This window comes from Chanodichthys erythropterus, chromosome 7, assembly GCF_024489055.1.
Source record: "Chanodichthys erythropterus isolate Z2021 chromosome 7, ASM2448905v1, whole genome shotgun sequence".
Taxonomy (NCBI): Eukaryota; Metazoa; Chordata; class Actinopteri; order Cypriniformes; family Xenocyprididae; genus Chanodichthys; species Chanodichthys erythropterus.
Genome location: NC_090227.1, coordinates 44,377,505 through 44,400,884, shown reverse-complemented (window position 1 = coordinate 44,400,884; position 23,380 = coordinate 44,377,505). Strand labels below are relative to the sequence as shown.

The 23,380-nt window shown below is 39.8% G+C and overlaps 2 protein-coding genes across 5 annotated transcripts in view; one reads left to right on the top strand and one right to left on the bottom strand.

Moving 5' to 3' along the window:
- Positions 1-4,216: 4,216 nt before the first annotated feature.
- On the bottom strand, positions 4,217-12,881 carry larp6a (La ribonucleoprotein 6, translational regulator a). 3 transcript variants are annotated; one of them, XM_067390688.1, is made up of 3 exons: positions 11,841-12,881; positions 9,203-9,401; positions 4,217-6,020 (listed from the first exon to the last, which is right to left on the bottom strand). In XM_067390688.1, exons 1-3 carry the CDS (start codon positions 12,446-12,448, stop codon positions 4,932-4,934), a joined length of 1,896 nt encoding a protein of 631 aa, XP_067246789.1. In that variant the 5' UTR covers positions 12,449-12,881; the 3' UTR covers positions 4,217-4,931. The 3 variants fall into 3 exon arrangements, with proteins under 3 accessions (XP_067246789.1, XP_067246791.1, XP_067246792.1); XM_067390690.1 differs by lacking the exon at positions 11,841-12,881 and adding an exon at positions 8,169-8,265 and having other exon boundaries at positions 9,203-9,343; XM_067390691.1 differs by lacking the exons at positions 9,203-9,401; positions 11,841-12,881 and adding an exon at positions 8,126-8,248 and having other exon boundaries at positions 4,218-6,020.
- LOC137023505 (leucine-rich repeat-containing protein 49) overlaps positions 12,237-23,380 on the top strand; it is a 45,756-nt gene continuing 34,612 nt past the window's right edge. The window contains exons 1-2 of one of the 2 annotated variants that reach the window (XM_067390687.1): positions 12,237-12,290; positions 22,337-22,405. Coding sequence is in view for 1 of the 2 variants with exons in the window: in XM_067390686.1 (XP_067246787.1) it covers positions 22,096-22,158; positions 22,337-22,405 (132 nt within the window). In the remaining variant the exon portion in view is untranslated. Of the gene's footprint in view, positions 12,291-21,593; positions 22,159-22,336; positions 22,406-23,380 lie in introns of those variants that run through there. The other variant, XM_067390686.1, reaches the window with a different exon arrangement.

Genomic DNA, 23,380 nt, shown 5'->3' with positions numbered 1-23,380 from the left:
AACATGCATTACATAATCAGATTACTTTTTTATGTAACGGGTAAAGTAACACATTACAAGTAATGTGCATTACAAAATTAGATTTCTTTTTGATGTAACAAGTAACATGCATAACAATCAGATTACTTTTCCGTGTAATGAGTAAAGTAATATGTTACAAGTAACGTGCATTATGTAATCAGATTTCTTTTTTGATGTACTGTAACAAGTAAAGCATTACAAGTAACGTACATTACGTAATCATTATCATTAATCAGACATTAAAAAGGATGGTTCGCCCAAAAATGTGAATCCTGTCGTCAATGCAGTATGCTAGTGTGAAGTTCACATTCTCTGTATTTACTGTGTCCTGATCAGCAGATGTACGGGATACACTGTGATTTGACTTTGTTTACACTGCTCTTCCTCACAGAAACAAGTGCAGAACTTTAGCATAGATGTTTCTGGTGATGATCTGTGTGGTTTCTGTACTGGCAGAGCTTCAGTAACGTCAGTTCTGTCTTCAGCTACACAAGCTCTCTCCCACTCGTCCTGCACCCACATGCTGACAGTGATGCAGATCAACAGGCATCTTAACGTTTCTCAGCAAAGCTGCACTTCCTGGAAGCGACTCATTCACAGTGCAGACGACTCTAATGTGTTACTACTGAGGGGACAAGGTGACATATCAGTACTGTCCTTATTTCAGACACTCTTTAAAATATGTCAATTGAGCTGGATGTCGTCCACAAACCCGTTTTAATTGCTCTGTCAGTATAAGACACTACTGCTGATCTTGTACCATTTCTGCACTATATAGTATACACTAGAAGAAAAGGTTCAGTATAGAACCTTGAAGGGTTTCGTCAGGCGCTTCACATTATAGAGGTTCCATCACGAACCATTTCAGCCACAATTTTCAACTTTTTTGTTGTGCCCCTGTTAGATTTTACATGTTACATTTTGATGTCATTTATTAAATTAAGTGTAACATGAGGTGATGCAACATATGAATTGTTTAGCATTTTGAAACACAAGGCAGTATGCAGTATGCAGTATGTACTGGGTAGTAGAACAATAGAACAATATTCAGTTCTACTAACCATGACTTGTACTTTGGACACTGTTAAAGTTGGCAGGAAAAGAAAAATCAATTTTGTGATTGCACGTAATTGGATTTATTGTGAATGATTCATGCATGTAGCCTATGTTTCATTAGCTCCTTCCTTTCAAGGAAAATCTGTTCACAAGTCCTCCAGGCAGCTATTTCAGGCATCCAAGACCAAAGCCGTTTTTTAATATGCGTTCTTGTCTGTACTTGTGTTCTTGTGTTCAGTCGCTGCCCGAGTTCTGTTCCAATTCAAAGTTCACATCTAGCCAAGTACAGTTAAAATCCCTGGATGTGTTCTTGCTCCGCCCTTTTATTGAGGATGCATCCAGAGGTGACTTGAGACAGCCAGGTATCGCATCTCGCACTAACAAGCAAGCGTCAATGGTGGAGGAGAAAACCGGCATAATTTTAAAAATACTAACTACTGCATTTATGCCATATGGCGAGAATGAAGTTGCATAAAATGCAAATCTGTGGTTTATTTATAGATAGAGACTATTTGAAAAATTCCTACTACGATTTCAAACTTCTGAGTCGAACTTGCCAAGTCCGAACCACCAAGGAAGCAAGTGCGAACTTTACGTACTTGGTATTGAGAAACGCTCATTCTGAAATCTCACAATTAAATAATATAAACAAAATCTGACATGAACTGCCCCATAAATAGTGTTTCTTGTGCGTTAAAAAGCATATTTTTCAAGCTAGATCATCCAATGCGCATGCGCAGTCCTAAGCGCGCGTCTCAGAACATGTCAACATCCAATCAACAACCGAACAGAAACGAGTCCCCGCCCTACATTTTTTCTTTTGCGATGCAGCAGAGTTCCCACGCTGGCTGTTTTCCCGCAGAATTGAGCTAGTTTTTTGAAAGTTTTTGAAATGCATGTATTGAGATATTTTACATCCTAACAATGATACAACTGTGCTAGATGATGAGGAAGCGCTCAGATAGGGAGCTCCTTTATGAAAACAGACTGTGTTTATGATTAATACGATCAAAGTTTCTTTAAGACAAGTCAACCACAAGAAACGACTCTCGGTCATGTAAGTGCAGCTCTATCTCCTTGAATGGGGAAACATCAAATTCTCCGTAGCTGTTCGCCAAGCTTTTGATTAAATTACATTTTGAAATCAAATCTGACAACAACCGTCTTATAAATTTTGTTTCTAAATGCTCAAATCATGACAAAAAACTATTTTTCAGGCTGGATCAAGCTAATGCGCATTGACTGTTTCTAAAGGAACCGGAGCTTCTGGCCGCTGCAGTGACGTGATGACTTCACCAATCAGCGATTGGCTCTTATTTAGAAGGTGGGATTTATTCCGCCATATTGTGCATTGAACTTTCTCCCATTCATAATAATACGAGCGTCTTGCATTGTGTTTTCATGAATGTTGTCGATGGTCTCAGCTCAGCTGGAGGAACAGAGAGGGTGAAGGTTCTGGAAATTGACTATACTTTCCCACATGAATAAATACTAGTGTTTCTGAACCATTCTATAGTAAATTGTAATACACTTTGTTAATGAATGCTACAGCATACTGTAGTATTAACTATAGTGAACTGATAAACTAATAAATACTGTAGTATACTTTAGTTTTTACTACAGTAAACTGTAGTGTATTGTAGTATAATATACCCTATAGTTGTAAAAAACTGTATTGGGTAAAGTATTGTTTATATTACTATAGTTGTTATATTACCATAACAAATTAATTACAGTACTTTACTATAGTACGGTTCAAAATCACCATAGTATTTACTATAAATTACTATAGTATTTTTGCATGTGGGTTATGAACAGGGAGTGTGTGCATGTAGGAGTACATTTTCTTCCAATTAAATTGGCAGCTTATTATGAGCCACATAATTCAGAAAAATGCTTTGGCATCATTGCTTTAAAAAGTTATGGACTGCATATAATTGTCAAAAATCAAAAGATGTAAATGACACAGGCTTTCTACAGAAGCCATTACTGAGATGAAGGATTCATTTGTTTCTCTGTTACACGGACAATCTGGCCTAAATATGATGTTGCCAATATAATTGGAAATGCAGATCTCATTCTATCAGAAAATGAACTGTAATTGACAAAATGCTTATTGAGCCCTGTATGATTCAGGTGAACATGCAGATAAAAGCACACTCATTTACTGATATTAATGCAAATTATCGTAGAATACTGCAGATACATCAACAGTCCGTTTTCAAGACGCAAATGAAGCGCAGTCGATGCCAAACAGCATTGTGAATAGAGACTCCATTCAGGTGTAATTTAGCTCAGGACTGAACTCAGATGACCTGCAGAATTTCATCCAACTGATCTAGATGCTTTCCCGTGGGGATCAGACGGTTGCTAAGAAACATTACGACGTCATGCTGTCAAATAAAATTATCTTCGAGGCAATGGGACCAAACTATCACCTTTCCCGCAGATTAAAACACTTTGGTTGCAATCTAGTGAAGTGAAACTATCAGTTCTGACATGATCATTAAATCAAACATCACATTACTATTAGAAGAGCAGTGCACCTTTTCAGTGAAAGACAAGCCATTATCTAGATCTCAACAGGGGTAAAATTGCACAGAATGGATAAAATGCATTCGTGCAACAGGAGGAAATGCTTCCGAGAGCGTTTGTTAGATGTCAAACTCTAGGCACGAATGAATCCGTCACTTGGTAATACAGCTAATTCGAGTACAATATGTAGCCCAGTGTTTGTTCAATGTGTTAGTCTGGTAAATCACACTTCTGCTGCGAATGCATTTACATAACCGTCAGTATCATTTTTCCTCTTTCAGTCTATATTGAGTTAATACCCGTGCATATTGTCAGGGCGATGAGGTTCATTGTAATATATAAAAGAATTTGAATGCATCAATTATGCTTTGTAATGCATCTTATTGTATGATCTCAATAATTGTAACCACAGTTATAAAACATCCGTTGAACACCTTTAGAAAGTACAACACATTAAATGCAACAAGCAAATAATGCATTTTAACTTTGGTTACAATTATTTATGAAAGGATATAATGCATTGTAACATACATTATGCATTAGGCTTTAAGTAAACATTTTTCGTGTGATAAATTTTGTCCCACCAATGTTCAAATCTGAAAGCAGTGGAGAACCACTGATTTACATGAAAACCGAAGGCTACGGCGAATTGAAATGCAAAGCAAAACTGCCAAAAGCAAGAGAATATTGGATCTAAAGAAATGAGCAATACCCCAGATAGCTGCGATTGTAGTGATTTATTTGTACAGTAAGGAAGCAGACCGTGCAACGCCTTCACTCAGATGAAGGCAGATACGAGGCATTTGTGAAACCTCAAACACTCTTTCACTGTGAGGAAGCAGAGAGGACTCGAACCCAAGAACAGAGACCAAACAAAAAGGAACAGATCCCAGCTGATCCGCAAGTCACTAAAATAAAAGCATGTTTTAAAGGCAGAAACAAAAGAAGTTAAAGCAAATAAAACAATGTATTCCTTCAGGGATTTCCAGTGGCACAGCATCGTCAGAAAGGCATATGGTGGTGTTACCGAGATCAGAACCAAATGCCTGACATTTACAACGGGATTCAGACACCGGAGAACCTCCTTCACAGCGACGCCAACAGAAAAAAAACAAACACGGCGGCGATTTAAAACTTATATTCTTTCGGAACAGCTTCCCTCGTTGTGATGCCATCACTCAATGAGAAATCAGTTAAATTAAGATGTATAAAACATTAACAAAAATAGCATATAGAAAAAGGTATTACAAAAGACAGGCCAGTCCTACAGAGATGGTCACGACTGCATTGAGAGAGTGCGAGGACGACGGCGGGAGTCTTTAGAGACAAGTTTGCGTGGACGCAGTCTTTCCGGGGGGAGGACAGTGAAAGCCACGAGTGCCGTCCGGGCCCCTCGGGAGCCGCACCACTCCTGGAGGGAGCCCGTCCGCGTTCTGGATCTTCCGGCCGAGCATCGGGCTTCCCACCGGGCTGCTCTCCTGACTCGCCACCTGCTTCCGCCGCTGGACCCAAGGGCTGCCCGACGGGGTCAAGCTGCTGTCCGAGGAATAGTCCGCCCAACGCCGCCCCGGTTCGGGGCTCAAACGGCCCTCGCTGGCCAGGGGAGACTTCCCCGAGTGGTGCGTCTTGCGCTGGGAGCAGGGACTGGCGCGTGGGCTGCTCCACGGGCTGGAGCGCGGCGAAACAACCGGGCTGAGGTGGTTGGGACCCGCGCTGGTGGGGCTGAGCTTGTTGCAGGAGCGCGACTTGCGGGACAAGCGAGGCGACGTGGGATTGCTTTCGGTTTCCGAAGAGCTAGCGGCGGAGTCGTCGCCTCCGTGATACTGCAGCTCCCGCACGCGGCTGTTGAGCGAGCGACTCTTGCGCATGCCGCCTTCGTCTCGCTGCCGGTCTTTTTGGACCTTTTTCTTGGGAGGTTTGGTGCCGATCAGAACCACCTTCAGCCCCATTGGCCCTCGACTGCCTCCGTCGCCGCCGACCGCCTCGTGGGCTTTCATCGCCGCCTCCACTTCTTCGAACTCTACGATGGCACACTCCTCGGTGCCCAGCTGAGAATATCTCCCGCTCAGCTTCTTCAGATCGGCCGGCAAGTCCTTCCCGGGTTTGAGAACCCGCACGGAGGCGATCGGCCCGTAGTTTCCGAACGCCTTCAGGAGAAGCTCCATCAGCCGCTCCTGCTGGGTCGGACCGCCGCCTCCGTCACCGCCGTCTCCCCCGAGTGCGACGCCCAGCTCCGGCCAGCGCTTCAGTTCGCTGAGCAGCAGCATCCGACTCGGCAAAGACTCGCTGGCGAAAACCGGCACGGTTGACCTGCGTCGCACCTTACGGCCCTCTTCATTCAGCTCCAGCAGGTTGGAGTGACGCAAGGCGTACGCTGTGGTTCTCCAGTCCCGTGTCAAGTGCTTGACCTGAGGGAGAGAGACAGAACGCATGAGACCTTCTTCAGGTATGACCATCGATCATGTTAAGATTTGCATAGACCCGTTTCACATTTGTGCGCTTCTCAAAAGGCCTCATAATTGGGGAAACTTCTATAGAGGTGAATGCAAACTAATAATTAGCCTCAATAGCAAAAGAAAAAAAAAAAAATCCATGATCGCATTTCAAAGACTTTATAAGAGGAAAAAATACAGATTGATTACATTAGTCAGAAAAGCGAAAGATGGCAAATTCGCGTTTTATTAGAAGCACTCATGCAGCAGCGTTATCTAGCTCTCTGCAAGTACGATTAATCATTTAAAGGTCTTGATCTTGATTCAAACAACCACACGATTTCATTCTTAAAGTACAGCGATTCGGCTATTAAACCTTTGATAAGTACAATCACGGCAAGCATTCAGATCTGCGTTCTGATCCAGAGACAGCAGTTGTCATGTTTAGGTCTGAAACGGCTTCACGGTGTCTGTTCTGTCTTACGATAATTTAAATGATTACATAAAAACATTTTTTTTACTTCGGATATAAACACTGATGTCTACACTAGTGATCAAAATGACACCGTTTTCAACTAAAAAAAATTTTGGCCGTTCATTTACTCAAAACTCAAACTTTGGAAACGGGATTCAAAGTGCATGTTTTGGAAAAAGATACCGTTATCTCAGTGTAAACTATAAAAACGTTAATTTTTTAAATTAAAAAAAAAAAAAAAAGGTGAGTCATGCACATGTATTAACATGTTCAGTCTATAGGTGTGTAGTGACTCTTTAAAAATGCTGTATTCATGTCAGGCCAGTAGATGGCAATGTCACTTTGTGGTTTTCGAAGATCCATGTGAACGAGGAAAATGTCATTGTATGCAAAAAACAAAATGTACGTCGTCGTGTAAACGCACCTTTAATCAACCTTGCAAAAGTAGCTTGATGCTTGAAATAATGATTGTATCATTACATTGTTACACCAGTAGGTGGCGACAAGTGACTTAAAAATATATTTGTCATTGAATCATTTATTTGCGATTTGTTTAAAAACACTGATTTATCCAGTAATGAAAAGTCTTTAAGAGTCATTGAATCATTCATTCATTCATTCAATTTCAATTCAATTCAAAAAAATTTTTTTTTAAATGCACTGCAGCAATTAACATTTTGTCAGAACTTAAATGACACATTACAGTAAATTACATGTTATTTTGTTTGGTTATCTCACGGAAGAATCGTGATCTCCAATTTAAACAATTTATCCAGAATCGTGCAGCTCTAATACCAAGATAAAAACAATAGTAGCATTTTAAATGTATTAAAAAACCTTTGCTAGATTAACGATGAATAATTGTGAAAAGCCATCAGTCTGTGAAAAGGGTCCATTAATCTACATGTGATTCTTGATTGTAGGCCGTTGAGTATCAGTGTCACAGAAAAAAATTATTTAATGTTTCCATGTCACTGCACATCTCAGCACAGATTTAATCGAGATTGATAAAGTACCAAAAAGGCAGTGAAAGACAAATTAGCATCAGACTTGTTCAGAATACAGATCAAATTTGTGAAAGCAGCATGAGATACAAATGTTAATTCAGTGCATGATGCTTTCAAAAACCTCATCGAGTGGCTTAACAAATGCATTTTTTCTGTGCTGACATGATTTCATTTAAGCAGGAAGTTTGAGTGGAACATTTTGAAAAGCCTGTTCCTTTTTTACCAGCCGGCAGTCTGTCACATCATTTACTTGCGTTCTCCGGAGATTCGGAGGACGTATTATTCTCATTCACTTTCTTCATAGGTGTTTCAAAACATTCTTTTGAAAGAGATCTGAGTCATGAGTCAAACCCGCTCTCAGATGAATCACAAACTTACAAGCATAAAGGATATGAAAATAGAGAGAACACAAGTACAGCATACTAAAACTGTTTGACAAGGGAATATTTAAGGAATCCCATGAAGCACTGAGAATCAGAAACATCAGTACAATATAAAACTGCTGCTTTTTAGTCACGGATTATGAAGCACAAAAACAATAGACTCAGATTTACACAAACAGAAGCAGTTTAAGGGTGTACGGGGACCAATGTGATTACATCATTCGCAATGCTTCATGGGAGTGGGCGGTCACTGCTTAACTCTTGCCAAGATTTTCATTTCCATGGTAACGGTGACTTCTGATTGGCAGATCTCTCGTCAGGATTATGGGTAGTTCAGTTCTTCACCAGGAATGTGGCTATTAAACAATTTTATGAAAATGTTGGAAAAAAAGTTAAAATCATAATGACTCGTGCATTCTCATTCTACAATTTGTTGTTTACCTTATTGGTTCATTATTTAATATATATATATATATATACATATATATATACATATATATATACATACATACATACATACATACATACATACATACATACACACACATTTTAAAATATATATTAAAATTATATAAAAAATAAAACTATATTTAAACTTTAAATTTTTATATATATAATTTATTTTAATATATTGTATACATGTATTAAAATATATATAAATTAAAACATATATACACATATATATACATATATACATACACACATACACTTTTTTAATATAATATAATTCATGCTATTATTTTATTTTAATTATACATATTGTAAATATAAATTTTAAAATGCATCTATATATAAAATAAGTTTTAAATTTATATTTTAATGTAAAATTTATGTTTTATTATGTGTGTAAAATGTATTTTATTTTACAAAATTGTTTTTTTTTATAATTTTTTTTAAAATGTATATAAAATAAAATAGTTTTTTTATTTTTTATATATGTAAATTACACTTATTTTATATATATAAATTTAAAAAAAAATATTTTATATATATAAATTAAATTTTTTATTATATATAATTTTTTTATTTTAACATTAACATGCATACATATATACATGTATATACACATTTATTTTTTATAAAAACATGAATGTTATACATTATTTTGAGGTGTACTTTTTTCAGATTTACACACGTTTCATCAATATTTGGTTTGTAGACTGTAAATTTTAAACCATATCTGTCATCTTTGAGTACACTAGCATAGAGACGAGCACAAAGTGAACAGATGTGACATTTAAACAGTGGTTTCGTGTCTTTCAGGTCACGAGGTCTTCGAGAACTTGATCTTACCTTTTTGAAGGAGGTGAGCAGCTTCACGCTGACGAAGCCGAGCTTGTTGCGCCGAACGTGTTTGAGCAGGAAGGCGTCGTGCTCCAGGTTCTCATCCGACAGATAATATTCAATCTGTGCCACCAGTTTGTGGATCAGCTCTGGGTCTGGAGGCTGCCAGCTCTCCTCCTCCAGCTCTCCGCCGCTGGTCCCGGCGCCACTGAAACACACACACACGTCCATCATCAGCACCAGGTAGAGAGCGAGTGTGTGGCAGCATGACTGCGCAGCAGGGAGCCCGTCTGTTTCCTCTCGTCCCCCTGAAATCTCAGATCCCCCCACAATCCAACAGCCTGCGCAAAAACACGAGCATCACAACTCGCTGCCCACGACCACCAACACACGAGCAGCGCGGAAGCCGAGACCTCTCCATCTGACCGCAGAACACATGGTGATCGCACGCGCTCTCCAGAGAGAACGACGGGGAAACGCAACTGAGCTTCCTGGAGGAAAACAAACTCTGTAATCTTTTCTACTAAACTGACAAAGCTGCAGCAAGATTCCACGGCTTACCTTCCCGTCTGCTGCGAATAACCTTCAGAAACAAATTAAACTGGTGACTCACCGCATTCCCGCCCACACCGCTTAAAAATGCGCGACCACTCGGGCGGAACCGGCTGCACGTAAACTCCTGGAGAGAGAGAGACATTTCGAGCTGCACTTCAGCAGGGCGGGGAAACCCTTCAAGCACAAAAAGCCGCCCGTCATGATGCGCCCACTGCCGCTGATGTACAATAGCAGCATCAGCGAGACTCATTACTGCTTTACAACAATGCACACGCGCGGCCGTGGGCTGAGCCGCTCACGGAGTGGGAAAACTGCTCAATAGGTCATGTGGGACAGATTTAATTGCATGTCAACAGTGTAGAGTTCAGCGCGCTCGGGAACGTCCGGCGGGTCGGCGTTTGCTGCGGTCACTGAGTGCGTTCGTGATCCAGACCAGGGGTTCTTCAGGAAAAATAATGTAGAAATAAATAATAGATTAAAATACATGTAATTATGCTATAAAAAAAGCTATTAAAATCAATAAGAATAAACAAGGGGCCGCAAGGAACTGCTGGAAAACCTTAGAGAAACAGTTAAAAAAAGAAAATTATAAAATTAATTTATATGCATGCATGTGTGTACAATATAACCTTTTTATTATTTTTACAATTTCTACACTTTTTCCTTCACGGTTTTCCACAGACCCCCAGCACTTCCTTGTGGCCCCCCGGTTTATTTTATTGATTTTAATAATTTATATACTGAATTTGTATTATAGTTTTTAGGTATACAATTTTAAAATTAATAAACCAGAGGGCCGCATGGAAGTACTGGGGGTCTGTGGAAAACCTTAGAGAAAAAAAAAAAAAAAAAAAAAAAAAAAATAATTTGTAGTACATATATAAATTTCTTAAATATTTTTTATCTTTACACTTTTTCTGTAAGGTTTTTAATGGACACTCAGCACTTTCTTGTGGCCCCCTGGATTATTTTTAAGATTTTTTTTTGTATGCAGAATTTGTATTTACCAAAACAATTATAATAAATACAAATTATGCATAAAAAAATATATAAATAATTATATATATATATATATATATATATAAATATAAACCAGGAAGGAAGTGCTGAGGGTCTGTGGAAAAATTCTGAGAAAAACAGTGCAAAAAAAGTATTTCTTTTTTAATTAACTAAATAACTAAATTAAGTATACAATAAAAAATTAACTAAAATTAATTAATAAAGCAGGGGCCACAAGGAAGTGCTGGGGGTCCATGGAAAAGCTTAGAGAAAAACTAAAAAAATACAAATTTAAATAAATAATACAAATTATTATTATTATTTTTTTTAAATAGGTGCTGGAGGAAATTCTGGGGATCTGTGGGAAAGTTAAGAGAAACTGTAAAAAAAAAAAGAAAAAAGAAAGATTAATACAAAATGCATATATATATATATATATATATATATATATATATATATATATATATATATATATATATAAAATAATAGATTTTAAAAAAAAAAAACACTTTTAAGAGTACAGTACTATAGTGCATAGGAGAAGTACACATAATGGATACTAAATATTTTCCAAATCATATATCTTACATTAGTATAGCATATAGTATATCTATTTACATTTTTGAGGGTCTGTGATGTCTAAAGGATTGAAAACCCCTGATCTAGACTGATTCATAATCCAATATTTGGCCATTCTCAGTGGATATTACACACAATTTATTTCCAGTGAATATTATAGGATGTGTAGGTATTATATGACATTATTATATCAGAACTTTTTATGATCTGGAGTGGACCGCCCTGATCTAGAAGAGCAACAGGTCTGGTGCCTTTCTTACCTGATGAGCTGACAGGTCTCACACACACACACACACACACACACACACACACACACACACACACACACACACACACACACACACACACAGGATCAGATTTAGAAAGTGGCACTTTTATGGGGTCATGCATTGTGAGCATGTCTATTTATAGCCCTGGAAGTGCAGCTGGTGTGTGTTTGTGTGTACGCGGATGGTAAGATGGAGAAATCAATAAATCAATGACTTGAACAGACGAGATAAATGTGTCTTTCTACCTGGACTTGTCGTGTATCCCGAGCTCGTCTTCGCTGCCGCTGCCCGTCTGGAGCTCGATGGTGTTGCACGAAGCCTCCTCGTCGGGCTCCTCGTCCTCCGCAGCCTGGATCGCCACAGTGATGGTCACCGGAGCGCTGATCTCCCGCAGGTGCGTGTCCGGCGGCGGCGGCTCGGCGCTGGAGCTCATGATCGCAGCCGTGAACGCCTCCTCTTCCGCGGCTCCGCTGGCGTCTGCGCTGGATGAGGAACCGACCGCGACGCGGAAAGGCGAGCACAAACTTCCCAAGCGCTTGTGGAGATCAAAGGCAGCCGAAAGGAAGCGCTCCACGGCGGAGCAGAGCGTCCGAAATTTGCGCCACGGAGACGGATCCGGAGGCAGCGGCGCGGGGCTGTCAGAGGAGGAAGAGCGGACGCGTTTGGCTTCGTCTTGAGCAGCTACTTCCTCATATGTAAGAGGCTTTGTGTGTTTGAATCGAGCCCTGGGATTGGGCCATGACGCCTCCCCAACCCACCAGCAAAACTGAAGCCAAGAGGGCGGCAGCAGGAACGCGACGCAGCGCAGGAACGCGTTGAGCACGGCGGACATTACTTCGCTTCTCTTTCTCATTACTTTAGAAAGGCCGCGAGCGCCTCATCGAAACATTTATATTGAGAAACATTGATCGCCTCACGTGAGGGCAATTAGGAAAAGAAGCGAGCGGCGTTCAATCAAAGCGCGCGACCCACTTAAGACGCGCAAATTAGATAATAGGCTTTACAGCAGCGGATTTACTGTTGGGAAGGACGAAAGAAACGTCCTATAAACAAACACACTGATATTATTTCATGAATTTCATTTTATTGATTAAATGCAAAAAAAAAAAAAAAAAATCCCCAAAATTTTTTTTTTATTTTAAAGTGAATAAGTGACACATAAACAAAGTATATATACATATATATATACACGCGCGCGCACACTCAGTCCACTGGAGTTGTTTAAGGTGAGTGTGTGACGTCACGTGTGTGTGAGTCATCGCTGTGATTGATGTCCAGTCGTGAGTGAGGTGATGCTGCTGCATGACGTCACAGTCGTGTCCCGCATACTGATGATGACAGACACTGACACTGCAGTCTGTCCCGCACTGAAGCACAGACACAAGCACGCAGTTGTGCATTATGGATTCTCAGGAACAATGCCTGAGTGAAGCATGAAGCCGTCTCGTCCTTTCAGGGAGAGCTAAAATGCATTTTCATTCTGCATTGAGCATCAGCCGTAATGCTGGAGCTCTTTCTGTGCTCCTGACCCGTGTGCTCCGTCATTGTCTGTTCGGGATCAGGTGATTCTCGTGTCTGTGTTTTAGGTATGATGGTAGAAGCTTCTCTTTCTGCCGCAGTATTTACAGACACTGAACCCTGAGGACCTTCCCTCTCAGGACAGCATGGATTCGTGCATCAATTGATAAAACACAAAGCTGACGTCATCATTCAGATGGGCGGTTATGTATGTGCGTGTACTGTAAAAAAATCTTGGGTTATTTTTCCAGCGTTTGGGTAGATTTTGTGTTACCCAGTTACTGGGTCAGACGTAACAACCCAGTGTTTGGGTAGTTTTTGTGTCACCCAGTTATTGGGTCAGACATAACAACCCAGTGTTTGGGTAGATTTTGTGTTACCCAGTTACTGGGTCAGACATAACAACCCAGTGTTTGGGTAGATTTTGTGTCACCCAGTTACTGGGTCAGACGTAACAACCCAGTGTTTGGGTAGTTTTTGTGTCACCCAGTTATTGGGTCAGACGTAACAACCCAGTTTTTGGGTTGTTTTGTGTTACCCAGTTACTGGGTCAGACATAACAACCCAGTGTTTGGGTAGATTTTGTGTCACCCAGTTACTGGGTCAGACGTAACAACCCAGTGTTTGGGTAGTTTTTGTGTTACCCAGTTACTGGGTCAGACATAACAACCCAGTGTTTGGGTAGTTTTTGTGCAACCCAGTTATTGGGTCAGACGTAACAACCCAGTTTTTGGGTTGTTTTGTGTCACCCAGTTACTGGGTCAGACATAACAACCCAGTGTTTGGGTAGATTTTGTGTCACCCAGTTATTGGGTCAGACGTAACAACCCAGTTTTTGGGTTGTTTTGTGTTACCCAGTTACTGGGTCAGACATAACAACCCAGTGTTTGGGTAGTTTTTGTGTCACCCAGTTATTGGGTCAGACGTAACAACCCAGTTTTTGGGTTGTTTTGTGTCACCCAGTTACTGGGTCAGACGTAACAACCCGGTGTTTGGGTAGTTTTTGTGTCACCCAGTTACTGGGTCAGACGTAACAACCCAGTGTTTGGGTAGTTTTTGTGTCACCCAGTTATTGGGTCAGACGTAACAACCCAGTTTTTGGGTTGTTTTGTGTCACCCAGTTACTGGGTCAGACGTAACAACCCAGTTTTTGGGTAGTTTTTGTGTTACCCAGTTACTGGGTCAGACGTAACAACTCAGCGTTTGGTTAGTTTTTTTTGTTACCCAGTTATTGGGTCAGACGTAACAACCCAGTTTTTGGGTAGTTTTTGTGTCACCCAGTTACTGGGTCAGACATAACAACCCAGTTTTTGGGTTGTTTTGTGTTACCTAGTTACTGGGTCAGACGTAACAACCCAGTGTTTGGTTAGTTTTTGTGTCACCCAGGTCCTGGGTCAGACGTAACAACCCAGTTTTTGGTTAGTTTTTGTGTCACCCAGTTATTGGGTCAGACGTAACAACCCAGTTTTTGGGTAGTTTTTGTGTCACCCAGTTACTGGGTCAGACATAACAACCCGGTGTTTGGGTAGATTTTGTGTCACCCAGTTATTGGGTCAGACGTAACAACCCAGTTTTTGGGTTGTTTTGTGTTACCCAGTTACTGGGTCAGACATAACAACCCAGTGTTTGGGTAGATTTTGTGTCACCCAGTTATTGGGTCAGACGTAACAACCCAGTTTTTGGGTTGTTTTGTGTTACCCAGTTACTGGGTCAGACATAACAACCCAGTGTTTGGGTAGTTTTTGTGTCACCCAGTTATTGGGTCAGACGTAACAACCCAGTTTTTGGGTTGTTTTGTGTTACCCAGTTACTGGGTCAGACATAACAACCCAGTGTTTGGGTAGATTTTGTGTCACCTAGTTACTGGGTCAGACGTAACAACCCAGTGTTTGGGTAGTTTTTGTGTCACCCAGTTATTGGGTCAGACGTAACAACCCAGTTTTTGGGTTGTTTTGTGTTACCCAGTTACTGGGTCAGACATAACAACCCAGTGTTTGGGTAGTTTTTGTGTCACCCAGTTATTGGGTCAGACGTAACAACCCAGTTTTTGGGTTGTTTTGTGTTACCCAGTTACTGGGTCAGACATAACAACCCAGTGTTTGGGTAGTTTTTGTGTCACCCAGTTACTGGGTCAGACGTAACAACCCAGTGTTTGGGTAGTTTTTGTGTCACCCAGTTATTGGGTCAGACGTAACAACCCAGTTTTTGGGTTGTTTTGTGTCACCCAGTTACTGGGTCAGACGTAACAACCCGGTGTTTGGGTAGTTTTTGTGTCACCCAGTTACTGGGTCAGACGTAACAACCCAGTGTTTGGGTAGTTTTTGTGTCACCCAGTTATTGGGTCAGACGTAACAACCCAGTTTTTGGGTTGTTTTGTGTCACCCAGTTACTGGGTCAGACGTAACAACCCAGTTTTTGGGTAGTTTTTGTGTTACCCAGTTACTGGGTCAGACGTAACAACTCAGCGTTTGGTTAGTTTTTTTTGTTACCCAGTTATTGGGTCAGACGTAACAACCCAGTTTTTGGGTAGTTTTTGTGTCACCCAGTTACTGGGTCAGACATAACAACCCAGTTTTTGGGTTGTTTTGTGTTACCTAGTTACTGGGTCAGACGTAACAACCCAGTGTTTGGTTAGTTTTTGTGTCACCCAGGTCCTGGGTCAGACGTAACAACCCAGTTTTTGGTTAGTTTTTGTGTCACCCAGTTATTGGGTCAGACGTAACAACCCAGTTTTTGGGTAGTTTTTGTGTCACCCAGTTACTGGGTCAGACATAACAACCCGGTGTTTGGGTAGATTTTGTGTCACCCAGTTACTGGGTCAGACATAACAACCCGGTGTTTGGGTAGTTTTTGTGTCACCCAGTTACTGGGTCAGACATAACAACCCGGTGTTTGGGTAGTTTTTGTGTCACCCAGTTACTGGGTCAGACATAACAACCCAGTTTTTGGGTTGTTTTGTGTTACCTAGTTACTGGGTCAGACGTAACAACCCAGTGTTTGGTTAGTTTTTGTGTCACCCAGGTCCTGGGTCAGACGTAACAACCCAGTTTTTGGGTAGTTTTTGTGTCACCCAGTTACTGGGTCAGACATAACAACCCGGTGTTTGGGTAGTTTTTGTGTCACCCAGTTACTGGGTCAGACATAACAACCCAGTTTTTGGGTTGTTTTGTGTTACCTAGTTACTGGGTCAGACGTAACAACCCAGTGTTTGGTTAGTTTTTGTGTCACCCAGGTCCTGGGTCAGACGTAACAACCCAGTTTTTGGTTAGTTTTTGTGTCACCCAGGTCCTGGGTCAGACGTAACAACCCAGTTTTTGGTTAGTTTTTGTGTCACCCAGGTCCTGGGTCAGACGTAACAACCCAGTTTTTGGTTAGTTTTTGTGTCACCCAGTTACTGGGTCAGACGTAACAACCCAGTTTTTGGGTAGTTTTTGTGTCACCCAGTTACTGGGTCAGACGTAACAACCCAGTTTTTGGGTAGTTTTTGTGTCACCTAGTTACTGGGTCAGACGTAACAACTCAGCGTTTGGGTATGAAGGGGTGGATTCTGGAATCCACTGCCGCTTCAGTATATATCTTTTAATTTATTAATCAACATTTATATTTCTGTTAAATTATTTGAATGACTTCTTCAATGTATGTTAAAGGATCTATTTTCCTCTGTACCTCTCACTGAGAGAAAAGAACATGTTATCAGGATGTTTTGGGGAAAGTTTCCTGCTCAGAGCAGAGCTCAGATCAACTTCAGCCTTGAAGAAGCAGTGAATCATGTGTATCTGTGTGTGTGCGCTAAGAGTTTTGTGCAGGTCCCTTGGTACGGGACAACTGGCATTCTGCTCGAGACCAGCAGACGCCACATCATGACCCCAAAAGAACATCCGGTGCCTAAATCCAGGGTCCCCCTCGTCATCACCGTGATGAAGGGAGATATGCTTCTTACTATCTGTCCACGTGTGGAAAATTTCTAATCTTGTCTATTTTTCTTAGCCAATCAGAATCATCCAACCTGAAGTAATGACGTAGTTAGTGGACTCTGTTAGAGTATAATTGTTGTGGAAATGTGAATGTACACAGAGCGGCCTACGAACTCCTTGTGAGACTTGAAGCTGGCTTCTGCTGATGAAACTGCAAACTATTCTTCATTACATTTTTCTTCAATTTATTATTATTTTTTTAAACTCTGACTCCGGGTCTTTATTCAACATATCTGGTTTCAAGGGTCCTAAACTGTTTATCCCCAACAGGTAGTTTTTGTGTCACCCAGTTGCTGGGTCAGACGTAACAACCCAGTGTTTGGGTAGATTTTGTGTCACCCAGATCCTGGGTCAGACGTAACAACCCAGTGTTGGGTCGTTTTTGTGTCACCCAGATCCTGGGTCAGACGTAACAACCCAGTGTTTGGATAGATTTTGTGTTATCCAGTTACTGGTCAGACGTAACAACCCAGTTTTTGTGTTACCCAGATCCTGGGTCAGATGTAACAACCCAGTTTTTGGGTAGTTTTTGTGTTATCCAGTTACTGGGTCAGACGTAACAACCCAGTATTTGGGTAGTTTTTGTGTTACTCGGGTCCTGGGTCAGATGTAACAACCCAGTTTTTGGGTAGTTTGTGTCCCCTAGTTACTGGGTCAGATGTAACAACTCAGCGTTTGGGTAGTTTTTGTGTTAGCCAGATCCTCGGTCAGACATAACAACCCAAGGGTTGAGTTATTTATCGCAGGTTTTTTGCGCCCTCTTCAGGAGAGATCAGTGCAGCTCCATCAAATTGGTGCATGTCTTCGGTCAAATACAGGTTTGTGTACTTTATATTTTATACTTGAATTACTTCTAAATGTTTAATTTTTACTTCTAATATTTGTTAAACAAGTTCAAATGTAGGCAGTATTAAATGTATTAAAATGATATAAAAAATGCTATACTATAAAATATGATCGAAAATAAAGGAATTATCATGCAAACCAGTGGTTGTCTGGAGTATTTAAAAAAGGTTTAGAGGATTTAAATTAATCTGTGACCATTAATTCATGTATGAAGTAAAAGAAAAAATAAGCTAGTATTATAGTAAAAATTAATCAACCTATTGCTGGGTTAAATAAACTACCCAGTTTTCTGGGTAACATGTCCTGTCCTGTATTAACCCAGCCCTTTTTTGGAGTTGTTTTTAACCCAGTGTGTGGTTATTCTCCTCTGTTTTGCAGAGAAAGCCAATAATTAATCGTGATTGCCATACAGTGCATTACAGCGGCTTCATGAGATTCATCTGAAACTAACAGCCATCATGACAGTTTAAAATCTCTCGCCCACAATGTTAAACAGACGTAGAGGAAATCACACAGTAATTGAGTTTGACACTCGGTCATATAGACTCCCATCAGACCAGCTGGTTATGGATCTATATAACATTCATTGAGGACAGAGCTGTGTTTATACAGGATTGAAGTACTTTTAATGTTGGCCAAAAGTGATAGGAAACCGTTTATTCAAATATGAAAAGATTTTGTAAGCATATATACAAAGAAATTATAAACATGCAAAAACAAGAGAGAACCAACGAAATATTAATAACTGATTATGTTGTCAATGTTTGCTTTTTGTTTTTCTGTAGTTTTATTACAGACCTGTAGCTTTAGTTTGCCCAATAATTGTGTCAGATAAACACCTTAACCGAATTTAGTGTTTTGTTCTTCCCTCATATTTGAAATATTTTAAAAATATTTCCCTCTTATTTCAATAGTTTAATTGAACTTGTAGGCTCATTAAAAACAAACATCTCCCGGACGTCACTTTTGGACAGTACTGTATTCTAGTTATGGTAGTTTGCCCAAAATAAAGAAATTGCATTTGTCATGAAGAAAATGCCTATTTAAAGTCCATTAAAATTTTTTGGATTGTGACAATAAATGATTCTCATTAGATGCTCATTACATTCAGTGTAAATTAGAGGCAGCACAACAAACACTATCATGATGCATAAATATTTTACAATTTAAATATTGTTTTCATAGTGCAAAGTGTAATTTCTCCTTGTGAAATGAAACTGAGAAAAGCACTATTGACTGACCTTTACAGAGATATCTCCAGATATTATTCCAAACAAACAAAAGAATAGAATTTAATAACACCGGTATAATGAAAAAGAATAGGATTTTTGGTAACATTTGGCAGACGAGGTTTTTCTCAAGGTAAATTGTTGAGAATCTGAAACCTGTTCAAGCTGATTTTGTGAGCAAAAGCAGATGGTGTGAATATAGTTGATGAGCAGGTTTTTGAATTTATTAAACATTCAGAGCATCAGCTGCGTTGTTGTCTCTGGATGATTTGTCAACACTTTACAATAAGCTCTCATTTGTTAACTTTAGTTAATACATTAACAATGAGTACATTTTTACAGCATTTATTAAGTAATAAAAATGTTCATGTTAGTTCACAGTGCATTAACTATAATTTTAAGATGCAAGACTACATAAAAATTACAACATTAAGAAAACAAATGGGTTTTGAGTTGTGATATGAATTCAGAAATATTATTGATGCAACATTCCCAGAGTTTGAGTGCGACAACACTAAATGATCTTCACCCATAGAAGAAAGAGAAGGCCAGATTCAGAAGATCGAAGTGATCGAGTTGGGATGTCGGGGAGGAGCAGATGCAGCAAAGCCATGTAGAGATTTAATAGAGAGCAGTAGTGTTTTGTACTTGACATGATAGGCCACCGGTAGGAGTTCAAACAGAATAGGGCTGATGTGGGCCGAACGCTTGGTGTGGGTGAGAATTCTGGCAGCAGAGTTTTGAATATATTGCAATCTGGCAAGAAGAAGAATTACAGTAGTCAAGATGAAACAGAATTGGTCGTCTTTGACACTGATGGAGGGACGGAGCTGAGCAATGCGATGTAAGTGAAAAAGATTTTGTTTTGGTGATAGAGTTCATATGAGCCATTCTTTTATTTAATTCACACAAGCAGAAACGTTATCAATGTGAGTGGATATGGCAGGCTTACAGAATACAGATAGAAATCACAGTTAAAACCATGTTGATGTAAAATCTGACCCAGAGTTATATGTAGATGAGGAATCATGATGGACCTAGAACAGAACCCTGAGGCACACCTTACTTCAGGTGGACAGTATGAGATCAAAAAACCTTCAGTGAAATGTAAAATTGTCTATCAGAGAGAAAGAGCAACACTGGAGATATTCACATCCGAGAGGTGAGAGAAATGTGAAGCTGAGGTCGAGTAGTAGAGGTATAGAGAGAGCCAGAGTCACCAGAAAGTAGTAGATCATTCACTACCTTTACTATGAAGTGGGCGAAACCAGTTTGAAAGGGATCAAAGACATTATTTTATTAGAAAAAAATGAAGCTTTCCATTAGAACTGATTGGTCAAGGTCGGGTTTCTTTAGAACTGGGGTAACTGCAGCAGTTTTGATGTATTTATGAAGAAAGAAATAGATGCAGAGATGACAGAATATCAGAGTTTTAGGAGCAGGATCAAGTCGACAGGATGAAGAATTGGATTTCAAGATTAACTCACTGATACAAGATGGATTAAAGGGAGAAAACACTGCCTAACTCAGAGAAACACCGGCGGACAGCATCTGTACATGATTCAAGAAAGAACAGATTAAGCTCATCTGAAGATGGAGGTCTGGTGAGCTTGTTTATTTTTTCAGATAATGCTTTTGGCTTGTTGCTTGATTTGTTAAGAATGAACCAAGTTCAGAGCAGATTTGTAAGTTTCGAGGTGTTCTCTACTAGAAAATGAACAAAGAATAGGCTTTTTAAAACGTTTTTAATTGATTTATGAAGCCACTGTAAACTTTATGGTTATTATATTGTTAGATTACAATGCTTTCATATTTTGTGAAGGCAATTAGTTTATTTTGTTTTAAATAAAAAAGCCTGAAGCTAAGTATTATGGTTTAAAGAAAATCCCGAGCTTCCCACTCGTATTTACGACTTTGTGTTGGCGTTCATGTGCGTTCAACTCGTAAATGCGATCTCAACCTGACTTGAACGCACCAATAGAGGGTATGCACGTGACGTCACCGTCGACCGTTACGGATGCGGTCACGTCCACTGAGGGGCAAAAGACTGTTGGTGAATGTCGCGAAAAACACACAAAACACATCCAAAACGGGAAAGAGCTTTGTGATTGACTGTACAAATAGCTTTGACACAAAACCTGAGGCATATATTTAAAAAAAAAAAAAAATCAGAAAGCAACAGAAAAAAGCAAATGGATCACTGCAATTCACAGAAAAATCTGAACTCCAGGCAGAGAAACATGCATTTGCAGTTATCATTTTGTCAAAATGTTGGATTTTGAGGTAATCATACCGTATAGTATTGTTATATATTATGTTGACAACTATCAATTAAATATTTTCGATCTTATATTCTGCATAACTGTTTTAAATAAACAACACTGACAAAAACTATAGCCTACTATAAAACTATATATGTTTTAGGGCTGGACAGTATGACGATATTACATTGATATAAGTGATTACGTGGATTTAAACCTACTTATATTGTAGTTATATAAAATATTCACATGCAGATTTTCTTTATGTATTTCCCCACCGTTGAAATCAGGCACATATAAATGTCAGGAAACACGACTCCTGGCTGCATGTCGATATAAATGGATTAGTTTTATTTGACAAGTTGTAAGGAAAACATTCAATTCCAACCTTTAGTGTAATTCGTTAGTTTTACTCGATTTTTCGCAGTTTTCTCTACTAAATCCAGTCACGCAGCAGGTTCTTTTGCTAATCAGTCCGCTGAGGGAGCGCGTTTTCGGCGGGAAAGTGACGTCGACGAATAGCGGGTGGTACCGGAAATGCCCGTAACTGTTTACTAAAAGTTAGTTGCTAGGGACGCGGAGTGACGCGCTTTCCACGAGCATCACTGCTGGAAACACAAACTTTCTACGCGTAATCCTGAACGCGTTACCGCGAGAGAGCAGCGCGCGGACATGCGCTCGTATAAACAGCAGAAGCGCGAGAATAACACAGCTGGGAGTTTTCTGCCTCCTGCGGTAAGAGTTTACATGATCTGATGAATCACTCTCAGACCTGCCAAACTCACCAGCTGCTGCAGATGGACACAAAGCCTGCTTGTGTTCCTCTGACACTAGCAAGTGCCATGCAGTGTCATCTTTAGAGTACCTGGAGCATCATAATGCAGCGGATTCAGTGTCTTCTCTCTCTCCGCAGGTTCACAGCTATAAGCAGCATCTAGCAGCAGTGAAGTGTTTGCTGCCCGACAGACTGACACAGACACCCGTGAGTGTGAGATCAAGTCTGAACCGGTCTAGACCAGATCTGGGGTTTATGTTAGCCACAAATCAAATCTGATTATATCTCGCCCTCAAGCCTCTCTCTTTTCACTCTCATAATGTTCCTGTAATGAAAATGTACAGTAAGTGGTTTAAAGTACATGATAAAGGGTGTGATGTGAGCACGATGAATTCAGTTCATGTTCTTTTATATGGTTTCTGAGGTGCAAACGTTGTAATTATGGACTATAATTACAGTCAACAATTTCTGTAGAGCTTCATACAGTACAGATCTTCTCAAAGCAGCTTTACAGTCATAAACACTAAAATAACAGAATCGATGAACTGGCATGAGGTTGGTTTGACGTTAGACATTCGGTATTCGCAAATTTAGGGACCGTCTCTAAAGTTACACCCGAAATTGGTATGCATGATTCTAACTTCAATAACATTTGAAGGGAATAATTTACAGTCATAAAACCAACTTTAAAGTGTTCATCTACATGTCAGCTATGATGCACATCTTTAATATTTATTAAAATAAACTGTCAAATCAAGCGATTTTTCACTACTGTATATACGCTCATACATAAATATGCCATAATTTAAAGCTCAATAACATTTAAAGGGAATAATTTACAGTCATGTTGAGCATATATACAGTAGTGAAAAATAGCCATGTTTACACATGATTTGACAGTTTATTTTAATAAATAATAAACATATAAAAGATGTGCATCATAGCTGATATGTAGATGAACACTTTTTTCAAATTATTTCCTTCAAATGTTATTGAAGTTAAATCATGCATATCAATTTCGGGTGTAACTTTAGAGACGGTCCCTAAATTTGCGAATATCAAATGTCTAACGTCAAACCAACTTCATGCCAGTAATATGAAATATGAGACTAATTCAGATGCAGCTGTAAGCGTTCATTATTCAGTTTGTTTTGTTTTCATCCAAAAGGATCAGTGCTGTCA

Coding starts and splice junctions, on each gene's coding strand:
- larp6a (XM_067390688.1), bottom strand. CDS start 12,448: ATGAGAAAGAGAAGCGAAGTAATGTCCGCCGTGCTCAACGCGTTCCTG. Junction 9,402..11,840: donor GGGATACACGACAAGTCCAG/GTAGAAAGACAC, acceptor TGTGTGTTTCAG/TGGCGCCGGGACCAGCGGCG. Junction 6,021..9,202: donor TGCTCACCTCCTTCAAAAAG/GTAAGATCAAGT, acceptor TCTCTCCCTCAG/GTCAAGCACTTGACACGGGA.